At 39.4% G+C, this 15,964-nt stretch overlaps 1 protein-coding gene across 1 annotated transcript in view; it reads right to left on the bottom strand.

The window, feature by feature from the left end:
- PHC1 (polyhomeotic homolog 1) overlaps positions 1–15,964 on the bottom strand; it is a 126,712-nt gene that overhangs the window by 59,294 nt on the left and 51,454 nt on the right. The window contains exons 10-12 of the mRNA XM_015824877.1: positions 13,867–13,978; positions 13,364–13,472; positions 13,074–13,221 (exon numbers count right to left, since the gene is read on the bottom strand). Coding sequence (XP_015680363.1) covers positions 13,074–13,221; positions 13,364–13,472; positions 13,867–13,978 — 369 coding nt within the window. The remainder of the gene's footprint in view (positions 1–13,073; positions 13,222–13,363; positions 13,473–13,866; positions 13,979–15,964) is intronic.

Below are 15,964 nucleotides of genomic sequence, written 5' to 3'. Positions count from 1 at the left end.
ACCCAACCGCCGCAGCATGATACCGTGGTCCACGGTATCAAAAGCCGCCGAGAGGTCCAAAAGAACTAGGACAGAGGAATAACCCCTGTCCCGGGCCCTCCAGAGATCATTAACCAACGTGACCAATGCCGTTTCCGTGCTGTAACCCGGCCTGAAGCCCGACTGGAGAGGGTCTAGATAGACTGTTTCCTCCAGGTGCTGTACCTAAAGCAGCTACTCCCTCACCAGCTATACAACCCACACAACAGAAAGCTAAAACTCCCCCACCCTCCCCTCCTCCTTATATTTCTCTTAAAGATTTGCAGGACTCTCTGGCACAAATTTCTAAACAGATAGTACAACAGATGAGAGCTGAAACAGAAGAACTTCTTGGTAAGAAAAATGATGAATTGTGTGAAAACATGTCCCAAATTTTTCAAGGTTTTGCTTTTCATGTGGATCGTTTAGAGGGACATGTGGATGAAGTGGTGGTGAAGATGGAGGGTATGGAGGAGAGATTAGAGAAAATAGAAGATGGTGTGGAGATTGTTCAAAATGATATTGTAATGTCACAGTACAGAGAAATGGAACATGCCATAAGAATTAGAGGCCTTAAAGAGAACTTACAGGAGAAATTGAGGGAGGAGGTAGCAGCTGCTCTAGCCCTGGTTTTTGACTCTGATCCTGAAATTATATATGGAGAAATCGAAAAACCATATAGAGTAAACTCATGGGTGGCACATCAGAGAAATTTGCCTAGAGATGTGGTTATTTCTCCAGAAAAACACGTCGAAATGATATCATACAAGCTTTTTATCAACAGAGATTTCAGATTGCTGCTCAAGATGTTATAATTTTGAAAGAGATACCTTCAAAAATTTAAAAAAAAAGAAAGGAATTTGCTTTTCTGGCTCAGGAGTTAAAGAAAAGACAAGTGCCTTTTACATGGGAGATACCTGTTGGACTGGTTTTGAATTATGCTGGGAATCGTTATAAACTTGACACAGTTCAGAAGGCCAAAGATTTTTACTTAATGGTTCTGAAAGCAGATTCATCTCCTATGTCACCAACTAAAGGAATGGAAGAAGTGGAACAATTGGTTGTAGAGATGCCTGGAGCTACATCGTTGCCTGCAGTTGATTCCCAGAGTCAGCAACTGATGGAGGTGAAAGCTGATTCAAAAGAGCAGAGGATGACACGTGCAGCGCATAAACGAAGGGAAAGAGAACAACAAAAAGAATCTGCGCCTCAAACATATTCCTTTACCTCAGAGCCAGTGGGAGGGGCCAGACCCAAAAGATCTGTTATGACAGACCTGTAAGGAATGATTCAGAAGCTCCAAAAGCCGAAAGATGGTTAAGTTAATGACTTTAAATGTTAATGGACTGAACTCACCACAGAAAAGGAAGAAAATATTTCACTATCTGAAACAATACAAAAATGATATCATATGTCTACAAGAAACTCATATTGCATCAAAAGATCAAAAATATTTGGCAAACTCCAAATTGGGTCTACATTTTATAGCCCCTGCACCAAAGAAAAAAGCAGGTATAGTTTTTTATGTTAAAAAAGAGTTACTGCCAAAGTTAATAGAATCAGATATCGAAGGAAGATTTGTGCTTATTGAACTTTTATTGAATGGGAAAAAGTGTCTTGTTGCTGGCATATATGCAGCTAACCAATACCAACAGCAGAAACATTTCTACAGTTTTTTACATCAAAAGATAATACAATTGGATTATAAATCTATTATTATGATGGGAGATTGGAATGGTGTAATAGACCCTAAAAGAGATAAAAAAAACTTTTTCTAAAGCTTCAACTCAAACCAAATTGCCTAAAAGTTTTTTTGCATTGCAAGAGGATTTGGAGTTAAAAGACATATGGCGAGATTGGAATATAGGAGAAAGTGATTTTACTTTTTTTTCAGATAGACATCAATCTCACTCTAGAATTGACTTTATTTTGATTACTAGTGATTTGATCTCTAGGGTTAAAAAAGTGAAGATTTTTCCTAGGACTTTATCAGATCATAGCCCTGTATGGATGGAATTTTTAATGGATGGTGGAAGTAAAAGGACTTGGAGATTAAATGAGAACTTATTAAAATATGAAACTAATGTACAGAAACTTAAAGATTACTTAAAGGACTTTTTTATGTTGAATATGAATANCTTAGAACAAGAAATAAAGGCAAAAGAAAAAGCTTTCTCCTTAAATCCAATGGATAATAATTTAAAGGTATCTATTGCAATGTTGAAAGAACAGTTTAACATGTTAATGGCTGATCAAGTGGCAGTTAACTTGAGATATATGAAACATAACACATTTTGTAACGCAGACAAACCTGGAAGGTTGTTAGCTTATCAATTACGAAAGAAACAAAAACAAAGAGTTATAGAGAAAATAAATTATAAAGGTAAAGAGGTTTTTCAGCAAGATTTGATTAAAAAGGCTTTTTCGGAATATTTTTCAAAATTATATGCCTCTGATAATATACAAATTTCTGAAATAGACAGCTATCTTCAACAAGTAAATTTTCCTAGACTCTCAGATGACCAAAAAGGAATGATGAACTGTCCGATTGTATTGGATGTCACTGAGGCAATTAAACAATTGAAGGTTGGTAAAGCCTATACAGATGGGCTAACAGCAATTTATTATAAAATATTGTCTGAAGAAATGTTAGAACCTTTGAGATGTCTTTTTAATAGCATTTTGTTAGAAGAAATGCCACCATCATGGAGGAGTGCAATTATTTCACTCATACCTAAGGAGGATCAAGATTTGACACAGCCTAAACATTATAGGCCAATATCTTTATTAAATACGGATTATAAGATCTTTGCAAAAATCTTAGCTAATAGATTAATGCAAATATTAAAACGGATTATTCATGTGGATCAGTCTGGATTTATAACTGGTAGATATATGAAGAACAATGTTAGACAAATTGTAAATGTGTTGGAATATCTGGATAAAAATAACCAAATCCTGGCGGTTCTTATTTTTTTGGATGCTGAAAAGGCCTTTGATAAGTTGGACTGGCAATTTTTATTACGAGTGGTGGACAAAATGAATTTTGGGGACAGATTCTCATCAGCGTTAAAGGCTATCTACCAACAACAATCAGTGCAGGTGGTAGTAAATGGAGGATTGACAGACTTAATTAAAATTGAGAAAGGTACGAGGCAAGGATGCCCTTTGTAACCTTTATTGTTCATATTGACTTTAGAGATTTTATTAATACAGGTTCGTGAATCATCGATTATAAAAGGAATAACTTTGGGTAAGAATGACTATAAGCTTAGCGCTTTTGCTGATGATTTGGTTTTTACCTTAATGCAACCAACTGATTCGACAAGACATCTGATACAGATTTTGACACAGTATGGGAAAGTTTCGGGATTTAAAGTAAATAATAATAAGACTAAAATATTATCCAAAAATATGCTTTTGAAAGATAAAGAGACTTTAAGTAACCTAACTGGTTTTGAAATAGTGAAAAAGGTGAAGTACTTGGGTGTTTATATTACTGCCTCTAATGTTAAATTGTATAAGAATAATTATGATAAGTTATGGATAAAAGTTCAAAAGGATTTAAATGACTGGAAAAAGTTGCATTTGTCATTATTAGGGAGAATTTCAGTGGTTAAAATGAATGTCCTTCTTAAGTTTCTTTTTTCGTTTCAGATGATACCTATTTTAAAAAAGGATTTAAATTTGGAAGAGTGGCAAAGAGGTGTCAATAGGGTCATCTGGCAGGGGAAAAAACCGAGGGTTAAATTTAAAATTCTGCAAGATGCATGGGAAAGGGGGGGACTTAAAGCCCCAAATTTAAAATTATATTATGATGCGGTGGTTTTAACTTGGATTAGTGATTGGATTAATTTAACTAATAGAGATATATTGACTCTTGAAGGTTGGGATTTATTTTATGGTTGGCATGCTTATTTATTTTTTGACAAGAAAGTTGATCATGTTTTTAGGTCACACATTTTAAGAATTGCACTTTTGAGAGTTTGGAAAAAGTATCATTATAAGTTAAGTTTTAAAATCCCAATGTGGGCTATTCCGGAACATGCAATACAAGGAACTACAAGGGGAGTTAAATTAAAGGGAATTGTGTATAAGGATCTTCTTATTTTAAGGGGACAGGACTGGCAAATTAAATTATTGGATGAATTGAGACAAGATAATATTCTCCAGTCCTGGTTCCTATATAGCCAGTTGGTGGAGAGATGGTGCATAGATCAAAAGTCAGGCTTGGCATTAGAAGATGTGAACTTGATAAAACAGATTAAAGATCAAAGTAGAGCTCATATTAGGAGAATATATAGTGTTTTGATAGAACTTGATTCGGAAACAGAATTAGTTAAAGATTGTATGATTAAATGGGCTCAAAATACTCAAAAGTCAATTATGTTAGAAACATGGGAAATAATTTGGGTGAGAAATGTCAAGTTCACTCAAGCACAGAATTTAAGGGAAAATTTTTATAAAATGTTTTATAGATGGCATTTGGACCCTCAAAAACTGTCTTGCATGTATCCGAACTTGCAGCCAAAATGTTGGAGATGTGGTAATTTGGATGCAACTTATTATCATATTTGGTGGACATGTAGGGATGTTAAAGCTTTTTGGATTAAGATTTGGTGGAATCTTCAACAGATTTTTAAGAAGAAGATAAAATTTACACCGCAATTATTTCTATTGGGCATTATGGACAATCTGGATTCAAAAGAAGTGAATTTGATGTTGTACTGTATAACAGCAGCAAGGATACTGATTGCTCAAAATTGGAAAAAGGAGACATTACCGAATATGGATGATTGGAGACAGAAAGTTTCATATTTTGCAGAAATGGCAAAAATATCTGCATACCTGAAGGATCAATATCAAGAGAAATTTATTTTGGTATGGAGAAGATGGATAGATTATATTCAGAGAAAATATGAAATGAACAATTATCATATAGCTTTTGATTAATTATTGTTATTTATAAATATTTTTATATATAATTTACATATATAGTTCATAGTTAAGGTGATTGTATTTTAGAGTTAAAGTAAGTTTATACTTGTTTATATTATGATTGGGTTGTATGGGTTAAACTTGGATTACTATATGTTTAATCCTGTACTCAGCTCTGGGAAGTCAGGGGGGGAGGGGTGAAGAGGATTAGGGGATTGAAATTATAAAAATTGATGTATTTATATGATATAGGTAAATAATAATTGTATTGAAAAGAGGAGATGCTCGGCTGGCACCCCAAACTGCACTCGAAGAGGCGGTTAAGAAGGGAGAGGGGATGTAGGTAGGTGGAAAGGAGGAAGGTGGAGAGGATGTGGGATTAGAGGGAGGAAGGACAGGAAAGTGAATGAGGGTGGAGGCAAGGCAGGGACCGCCGAGCGTCTCCGAAAATGTATTGATTTGGATTATTTTTTATTGCTTGTGTATGTAAATGCATCATATTGGAATTTGTTGTTTAATTATAAAAATTAATAAAACTTTGTTCAAAAAAAAAAAGAAAGAAAAAAGAAAAAAGTCAAGGAAACTGTAGATCCACTAAAGAGAGAAGATGGCAAGGAAGTAACAGGCAACAGGGAGAAAACAGAGCTGCTTAATTCATACTTTTCATTAGTCTTCACACAAAAAGAAACCATAGCCCAACAAACAAACAAAAAACACTGCAAAAGACATACTAGAAACAAAAATCATAATAAGCAAGAAAATGGTAAGAGAACACCTATCCAACCTTGACAAATATAAATCACCAGGACCTGACAGATTACATCCCAGAATTCTGAAAGAGCTGGCAGATGTTATCTCAGAACCATTGCACCACACCTTTCAAAAATCCTGGAGCACTGGGGAAGTACCAGAGGATTGGGAAAGGGCTGATGTGGTCCCCATCTTCAAGAAAGGGAAAAAAAATGAATCCAGGAAACTACAGACCAATCAGTTTAACATCAATACCTGGGAAGATCCTAGAAAAGATAATCAAAAAACAAATCTGCAAACAACTAGAAACAAAGTCATAACTAGCAGCCAGCACGGATTTGTTAAAAACAGATCATGCCAAACCAATCTCATCTCATTCTTCGATAAAGTGACCAAACTAGTAGACCAGAGAAATGCAGTGGACGTAGTATACCTAGATTTCAGTAAGGCATTTGACAAAGTGGACCACAACCTACTCCTTGGTAAGCTAAAAAAAGGTTGGAATAGACAACATCACCACCAGATGGATCTGTAGCTGGCTGACAAACCGTACTCAACGAGTAGTCCTCAATGGCACTACATCTACATGGAGAGAAGTAAGCAGTAGGGTACCACAAGGTTCCGTCTTAGGCCCAGTACTCTTCAACATCTTCATAAATGACTTAGACAAGGGAACTGAAGGGGAACTCATAAAATTTGCAGATGATACTAAACTGGCTGGAATAGCCAACACCCCAGAAGACAAACTCAGGATCCAAAAAGATCTTGACCAACTTAAACAATGAGCCCTATCCAACAAAATGAATTTTAATGTGGAGAAAAGCAAAGTTTTACATTTAGGTAGAAAAAAATCAAAGGTAGAAGTACAGTTTAGGCAAGACCTGGCTCAAAAACAGTGGCAAGAATTATATTTGCACAATATTGGAAAAACGAAGAAATACCACCAGAAGAAGAAATAATCAAAAAAATATTAGACTGCGTGGAAATGGACAGACTTACTTTAAGGTTGAAAGAAAAAGAAGAAACAGAATATTTTCAAACTTGGGACCTATTTTATCAATTATTAGAGAAAAGATTTAGGGATTAGGAATTTAATTTGTATTAGTGAATAAGATATTCAGACAACATGTCTTTGTTGAATAATTATTATTGAACTCTGTTTAAAATAATAATAAAACTTTTAAAAAAACAAAACAAAGGTACAAGTACAGATTGGGCAAGACTTTGCTTAAAGACAGTAACTATGAGAGGGACCTTGGAGTCCTAGTGGACAATCACTTGACAATGAGCCAGCAGTGTGCAGCAGCAACCAAAAAAGCTAATACAATCCTGGTGTCAGAACCCAGTTATTGGGAGGGGGGTGATTTCTTTTTTCTATGTTTCTGTGGGTTCTGCCATTCTCCTGGGGGGAGGGGAGAAACATGGGCGCTAGCCAGAAACAGACAGAACAAACAATAGAGGAAACAATTACACAAGTGGAAGAGGAAAAAGAGAAGATGAATCAAGAAGATGAGGGAATAGTAAGAGAGCAGAGGAGAAGGAAAATGGATTTTTTTCAGTGAATATAAATGGATTGAATTCCCCATCAAAAAGGAAAGGAATTTTCAAACAACTACAGAAATTAAATATTGATATAATTTGTTTGCAAGAGACATACATAAAAAAACATCATCATAAATTTTTGGAAAATCCAAAACTTGGAAAATTTTATTATACATCAGCTCAACAAAAAAAGAGTAGTAGTTATGTATGTCAAAGAGACAATAGATTCCAAAATGATTTATGCAGATGAAGAAGGAAGAATATTAATGGTAGAAATATTTTTAAATCAAAACCAGATACTTTTGGTAGCAATATATGCACCAAATAATAATCAAGAAGAATTTTATCAAAACCTTCATAGAAAAATAGTAGAAATGGAATACCAAAATATATGCTTTATTGGGGATTTCAATGCAATAGTAGATGGGACATTAGACTATAAAAGCAGTAAATCAGGGAAACAAGGAAGAAAAAGATTACCTAAGACTTTTTTCAATATAATAGAGGAAATTGATATACAAGGTATCTGAACAGAAACGAATCCAGGAAAATCACAATACACATTTTATTCTAATAGTCATAAATCTTGGTCTAGAATTAATATGATTTGGATGACACCTGAATTAAGGGTTAATATGCAGGAAATTGAAATAGAATTAGGTACTTGGTCAGATCATAACCCCTTAAAAATGGCATGGAAAGGAATGCAGAAAAAATTAAGATGGACCTTGAATCAATCTATAGTATAAGAGAAAGAATTTATAGACATAGCAACAAAAGAAATGGAATTTTTCTTTAAAGAAAATAAAAAAGAAGATACAACATTACAAAATATATGGGATGCAACCAAAGCATATTTTCGAGGTGTAGCGATAACATACATGGCGGAAAAAAATAAAGAAAAGAGACAACAATGTCAGTTGTTAAGAAAAGAATTTAAAAAAATAGAACTTGAACTACAAATAAACCCATAAAAGAAAATATTGAAATGACAAATGGAAATAATAAAACATAAATTAAATGTAATAGAATCAGAAAAATTGGCACAACAAATTAAAAGGACAAAGCAAAACTTCTTTGAAAATGCAAACAAACCAGGAAGATGGTTAGCTTATAAACTTAAAAAACAGAAAGAGAAAAAAATTGATAAACAATTTAGTAGATGAAAAAGTCTGTTTACAATTTAAAAATGAAGCAATAAAAAAGATAATTAAAGAATACTATGAGAAACTGTATGATAAGGAAGAAACTCCATGGGAGAAAATGACTCAATATATGGAAGAAAATAATTTACCAAAAATTCCAGAAAACTTTAAGACAATGTTAAATGAAAAAATAACAATGATGGAATTGACATAGGCAATAAAAAGACTAAAAAATGAAAAAACCACCGGGACCAGATGGGCATCTGGCAGAGTTTTAAAAATATTTACAAAATATATTAAATTCACTATTGAAAAATGTATGTAATGAACTTTTATTGGCAAAACTCCCAAATACATGGACAGAAGCTAATGTTACTTTGATACCAAAAGAGGACTCAGATTTGACTCAGATCAAAAACTATAGACCGATATCACTACTGAATGTGGACTATAAAATCTTTACTTCAATAATAGCTGAGAGGCTGAAAAGATATTTGACTGAATTTATACACCCAGATCAAAATGGATTTTTGCCAAAGGGACAGATAAAAAATAATTTGAGGGTAATACTAGATATATTGGAATATTATGAACTTCATCTAGGGAAACAACTGGCACTAGTATTTTTAGACGCCCAAAAGGCATTCGATAATGTTTCTTGACAATTTATGATTCAACAACTAAAAACAATGGACTTTGGTCAAAACTTTATAAATACAATTCAGACAATATATCAGAAACAAACAGCAAAAGTAATTGTAAATGGGGATTACACAGAGAATTGTGATAAATGAAAAGGCACAAGACAAGGATGTCCATTATCCCCATTGCCAATTATCTTAACTTTGGAAGTTTTAAATAGAAACAATAGACAAGATCAAGAAATTAAAGGATTGAAAATAAAAGGTGAAACCTTCAAACTGCAAGCATTTGCAGATGATTTGGTATTCATTCTAGAGCATGGGTCGGCAACACACAGCTCCGGAGCCGCATGCGGCTCTTTGAGCTATCTCCTGCGGCTCCGGAGCCTCCTCCGCCATTTGCACAGAGAGAGAGAGAGAGAGAGAGAGAGAGAGAGAGAGAGAGAGACAGAGAGACAGAGAGGCACTTGCACTTCCCTTGTCTCTCTCTCTCTCACATGCAGACTTGCCCCCTCGCAGAGCTCCTGATTGGCCCTGAGCCTGGTTGCCCCGCCCCCTGGGAGAAGGGTGGCCAGGAAGTCCTTTTCCCGGGCTGGTCCCATCCAAGGTGCACGTGGCCGGGGAGCCACACAGGGAAGCCCCGGGATCCCCGCTGGGAGCGGCCCAGCGGAGCCGCTGAGCGGGCCAGCCCTCCCGCAAGCCGCGGCCCATTGCCCAAGCAGCAGCAGAGCTGGAGATGGAGGATGAGTGGCGGGGGGGAGGGAGGGGGCTTCGAGTTCGCGGAGCGCCGCAGTAAAGGGGCCGTGGGCCAGGTGGCGCGGCCCCCTCCCAGCTTACCTGTACCAGGCGGAGGGGCAGCCGAGCCGGCCATGCGTCACCCCAGACCGGTCGGCAGTACCGGCTGGGGTGGTGGCCGGCAAAGGCATCGGTTTCTGGGCCGTCCCCGGGCTGGCGGGGGCATCGTTCCTGGGCCGTCCCTGGGGCGCTAAGCCAGCCATGCATCGCCCAGAACTGGGTGGCAGTCCCAGCTGGGGCGGCAGTTGGCAGGGGCATCGTTCCTGGGCCATCCCTGGGCCACTGAGCTGGCCATGTGTTGCCCCGTGCCGGGCGGCAGTCCCGGCTGGGGCGGCGGCCTTTGGGGGCATCGGTTTTTGGGCCGTCCCCGGGCCACTGAGCCGGCCACGTGTCGCCCTGGGTGGCAGTCCCGGCTGGGGCGGCGGCCAGCGAGGGCATCGTTCCTGGGCCGTCCCAGGCCGCTGTGCTGGCCACGTGTTACCCGGGGCTGGGCGGCAGTCCCGGCTGGGGTGGTGGCTGATGGGAGCATCGTTCCTGGGCCGTCCCAGGCCGCTGTGCCGGCCACATGTTGCCACGGGCCGGGCGGCAGCTGGCAGGGGCATCATTTCTGGGCCGCTGAGCCGACCACGCGTTACCCCAGGCCGGGCGGCAGTGGCTGGCGGGGACATTGTTCCTGGGCCGGCCCTGGGCCAGAACCGGCCATGCGTCGCCCCGGGCCGGGCGGCAGTTCCGGCGGCCGGTGGGGGCATCGCTTCCTCTGCCATCCCTGGGCCGCTCCCTGGGCAGCCGAGCTGGCCAAGCTTCTTCTTCTGGTTAAGCAGGGAGAATGCTAATTGGGGAGTGGGGGGAGACAGAGAGACCCCCATCCTACTGCCAGGCTGTTGGTCGCAGGTGGATTATCTGCCAAAGAGCCGCTCACTCGGCTGGGCCTGCAGAATGGAAGAAGCTCCCACAAACGGCTGAAAACTGATCTTGTCAAGAGCTATTTTCTCAGGCAGATAGAACCGACATTGACAGCCTCCGGGTTGGGGTGGGGGGCTCATGTGTGGCCTTGGCAGGAGCCCAAAGTCCACCTTTTCCCGTCCGCCAGTCCTGCAACAAAGCAGACACCCCTCTTGGCTGTCATATCTATCAGGAGCCTATGAAAAGAGGTGGATAGGGCCCAGTAATGCTGCCGAAGAGATAACGCTCAGTGGAAACCCAGCCTCCCTCCCTCCCTCTCTCTGTCTGTCTGTCTGTCTCTCTCTCAGACAAGGATTTCACACTATGTTTATGAGAGAGTCACGTCTAAATGAGATCTGGATAAAATTTTCCTCTCCAGAAGGAGAGACAGAGAAGAAAGAGAGAAGAGAAAGAGAGATGAGAGAGAGAGAGAAGAGAGAGAAGACAGAGAGGAGAGAGAGTGGGGGAGAGAAGAGAGGGAGAGAAGAAAAAGAGGGAAAGGAAAGAGAGGGGAGGAAAGAGAGAGAGAGGAAAGAGAGGGGGAGAGAAAAGAGAGAGAGGGAAAGGAAAGAGGGAGAGGAAAGAGAGAGAGAGGAAAGAGAGGGGGAGAGAGGAAAGAAAGAGGGAGAGGAAAGAGGGAGAGGAGAGGAAGCACAAGTGCCTCTCTCTCTCTCTCTCTCTCTCTCTCTCTCACACACACACACACACACACACACAAACAGAATATATGCAGTGTTATCTTCATTTTAGATGTCAAAAGGGTTTTGCGGCTCCCAGTGTTTTGTTTTGGGTGGGAAACGGGTCCAAGTGGCTCTTCGAGTGTTTTGGGTTGCCTACCCCTGGTATAGGTTCTCCTGCTTGAGCAGGGGGCTGGACTAGAAGACCACCAACGTTCTGTTCTGTTCTGTGCTATTCTATTCTTTCTCCAGGTGGACCTCTCATTTTTCTAGAGGGGCGGCATGTCAGAACTGTATATTCTCAAATTCCCATATATCGTCCTTTTTTGGGTTCTGCCATTCTCCTGGCAGGGGAGTCACGGGGACCCTTGCAGTACTGGGAGGGAGATACTGTCTCTGCTTTGATCTATCTACTTTGATGTGCCCGCTTTGGGGTGTGACTGGAACGTGCCTCCAGGCCATCTGCCTTATCTCCGAGCAGAGGGAGAAAGCTGTGGAGACCTAACAACCTTGAGAAGAGGCACCTTATCTGTTCATTCCCACAGCAAAGTGACACCTATGGATTGGCCCATCTGAAGGACAGTTGGGATGGGATTTCGATTGCTCCTTTAACCTATTGATTCAGGTGGGATAGCTTTCCTGCTATCTGTACCTGCCAATAAAAGTTCCTGTTGAAATGACATGTATTTCAAGAGTTCTGCTTTCTTGGTAGGAGGAGGGAGGCAGGCCCTTACAGGGGGTATGATTTAGAACCTATAATACTGACAACGAATTATACAGATTATGTTCACTGTAACAGCAGGTCGTTTTGTCAGTTTTGCTTAGCCCTGATCGAGATTAAGGTTGTCAGGAAAAAAAATATTTGCAAAATAATTTCTTTATAACAGAAACTATAATAAAGAAGAGGTTAACATGTTCACTTTGACATTGCATTATACCCCATTACATTTCTATTCTTTCAAAATATCTTCAAAGACTTCATCCATGAATTTTGGGACTGTTTTTAATGCTTCTAAATTTAATTTTTCAGCCATTGGACATATTTTATGAACAGTTAGTCCAATTCAAATACTTTAAAACAGAAGCATCTTTTGAGAATTATATATCATATTTTAAAAACTGAACATGTTGTGAACACTCTCTTACCTTCAGATGGTTTGCCTACTCACAAGATGTTTATTATATGGAATCACAAAATATGCACTAGGTACAATGCAAACTGCTATATTCTATGCTATCCTTTCTTGTTGGCCCCAGGCTATAATTACCATCTTATTTGGCAAACTAGGTCTAGAAGATTCCCTGTCTTTCCTGTCCTTCAGGTAGCTGGGCACACTGTTGTCCTGCAGGGAAATAAGGTGGTAAGCAAACCTGATAGCTTCTCTTCATTTCTCACAGCAACTAAAGCAATGTTTCTGAGAAAAAGTGGAAGATAGAGCCATTTCCACCGTGCCATAAACTTCATTAAGCTCTGTCCTCACACCACATGGTCCCAATCTTGATTCATTTCTAGATGTCCCTGTTTGAAAATGCCTCCCAGGACCATGACAGAAAAACAGAGAAGCACACATTAATTCCACCTATCCTAAACATGGTAGAAAAAAGGAATGGTTCTATATTCTCACCTGGTGATGCTTGCCCTGGATTTTGGCTCGAGCAATGTCAGAGCTGTTGCGCCGGGGTCCACGTCGATGACGACCATAGTTTGCTTCTTGGAGCTCTTTTATTTTTTTCCTTTGCAGACGTAGTTGGTGGCTGCAGCTCACATTATACCTATTATGACCAGATATAAATACGAATTTTTGTTAGTTAGAAATAAAATAAAACTTCTTTTCTATTAGGATCTAGGCATTCACACTCTAAATTACTTGTTTAGGAGTCATACATTTCAAGAAGAAGATCCAATTTTTACTACCTCTTTGCACATGTTACAGAACAGAACCTCTTGGAACCACGGAACTGACTGGCAGGGCCATATTTGCCACAGAACTCACATTTCAGCAAGTTTCCTTTCTTGTCTTGATCTGAGGAAAAGAGAGATGCTAATTTGTTAATTAGCAAAAACAGGATATAAACCTAAAATCTATTTGAAAAAAAAATTGTAGTTCCACAGAAAGAATACACTAAAAATTTATTTAAAGCATGACTCTCTCCCTTAAAAAAGTCTCAAAGCCTCATGGTTTTTATACTGGGTAAACATTAAACCTTGACACTGAATGTAATGCTAACAGTCAAGGAAGACCACATCAATTCCTAAGAATGTGAATTGGCACTCAGCCTCTTTTTGCTTTTAAAAAAAATTAGAAAAATGGACAAAATATTTGAAAAGTATTTACCAGTAGTAGAAGGAAAATATCTCACCATAACCATGATGCAAGGTTTCTTTCTATCTACTCTTAGTTCTCAGCAAACACTTACCAACTGTTAAGCTTTCATCTCCAGGAGAGTTGCTGGGTTGGTTGTCAGGCTGCCTAGGAGTGGCCCCTTGAAGAGGCTTTTCAAAGTCTTTAAGGAACTGAGAATAGCCCACCTGCATTCAAGAGAAGAGGGAGAAAAAAACTTGCATTAGCTTCATCAACAGCATTCACCTTTTACATGCCTCATTAGAGCCTTTAGGATTACTGCATTTTTTCCCTCTGGCTTTGGTAACATCAGCTTAGTCCACAGGTAGCTCATTCTGGCAGGTACAGAAGAGCAAGGAAGAATATATTGCTTGGTTATGTTACAATTACATTGTCCCAATTTTTTAAAAAAAATGTTTGCTTTAATTGATTTGAGTACAAAAACAAAAAGAAAAGAAAATATAATACAATTTTAGAACAGGAAATAGGATAAAGAATGCACATATATAAACATTCTATATAAACATTTCAATGAATGGTAGCTGGATTTCATTATAATTGTTTATTATAATCTATGTCAATAAATGCTCATAACATTAAGTTTGAAGACCACTAAGGAGCTGAGAGCCATATTTCTTTGCAATGCTAAAGAATACATCTTTTTGCTATAAATAGGAAACAAAAATTATACTTTCTATATTCAGATGTCTACCTCTATGCAGTAGAAATATAGTTCAAAAGAATGTGAACATATCAAATCTTGTCTCATAAGTTCTTACATGTAGTAACTACCTCCTCAATGGAACAATTACAGGACAAGGAAGAAATATGTATTTATATGTATTTGTGTGTGTGTGTGTGTGTGTGTATGTATGTATGTATGTATGTATGTATGTATGTATGTATAAATAAGAGATGTATTTATAAGAGATGTGGTGGCGCAGTGATTAGAATACCGTATTGCAGGCTAACTCTGCTCACTGCCAGGAGTTCAATCCTGACCAGCTCAAGGTTGACTCAGCCTTCCATCCTTCCGAGGTAAATAAAATGAGGACCCAGATTGCTGGGGGCAATATGCTGACTCTGGAAACCACTTAGAGCAGGGCTTTTCAACCTTTTCACCCATTGTACCGCTTTTAGAATATGGCAATATCCGAGTACCACCAGTCACCTAGCAAGGTGTCAAAACTTGATAACCAAAAAAAAAAAAAAAAAAAGGGAAAAAAGTGATAAAGTACAGGTAGTCCTTGACTTACAACAGTTCACTTAGTGACTGTTCAAAGTTACAACGGCACTGAAAAAAGTGACTTATGACCATTTTTCACATTTATAACTGTTGCAGCATCCCCAGGGTCTTGTGATTTACATTCAGATGTTTGGCAACTGATTCATAGTTATGATGGTCACAGTGTCCCAGGGTCACGTGATCTGCTTGGGCGAACTTCTGACAAGCGAAGTCCATGGGGGACGCCAGATTCACTTAACAACCGTGTTACTAATTTAACAACTGCAGTGATTCACTTAACAAATGTGGCAAGAAAAGTCATAAAATGGGACAAAACTCATTTAACAAATTTCTCACTTAGCAACATAAATTTTGGGCTCAATTGTGATTGTAGGTTGAGGACTATCTGTACACCCACTTACCACACTTTTAATGGGAAACTTGTGCCTGTTTCTCTGACATTAATCTTTGCACTATTCTATCCCCTTCTCTCCTTCTGGTTGATTCAAAGAAGCTGATAGATAATTGCAGGGGCTTTGGAGGGGGGGTGCGGCTTCTGCACTTTAAGTGAGGGCATGGGAGGCATATTGGGGTGCTAATTGGCTATCCCCCAAAGATTCCTAACTTTAAAACAACTCTTGGGTGGCAACAGTTACTCAGCATGAGGGGCTCAGGAGAAAGAGATGCCGGCAATGCTAACTCCCAAAAATGAGGGGCTCAGAGACAGCAACAAGCAGGGGAGGCGGGGGCGGGGTAAAGAAAGGAAACCTGATTGACAGGGAGCATAGGGCAGGGGGAAGATTCCCATCATCCCCGGCCCGGTAGGGGTCTTCCTGCTCCACCGTTGCAGACAAAGGGAGGCTCCAATGAGAAGGAGGAAGAGGGTTTAAGTTTAGCAACTGGAGTGGGGATCCCCTCCAAAAAACGTGCTTCGTGGGTAACCACCCAG

This window comes from Protobothrops mucrosquamatus, unplaced genomic scaffold, assembly GCF_001527695.2.
Source record: "Protobothrops mucrosquamatus isolate PMUCROS unplaced genomic scaffold, P.Mucros_1.0 scaffold2402, whole genome shotgun sequence".
NCBI lineage: Eukaryota > Metazoa > Chordata > Lepidosauria > Squamata > Viperidae > Protobothrops > Protobothrops mucrosquamatus.
This window is presented reverse-complemented; position numbering and strand designations above follow the sequence as displayed.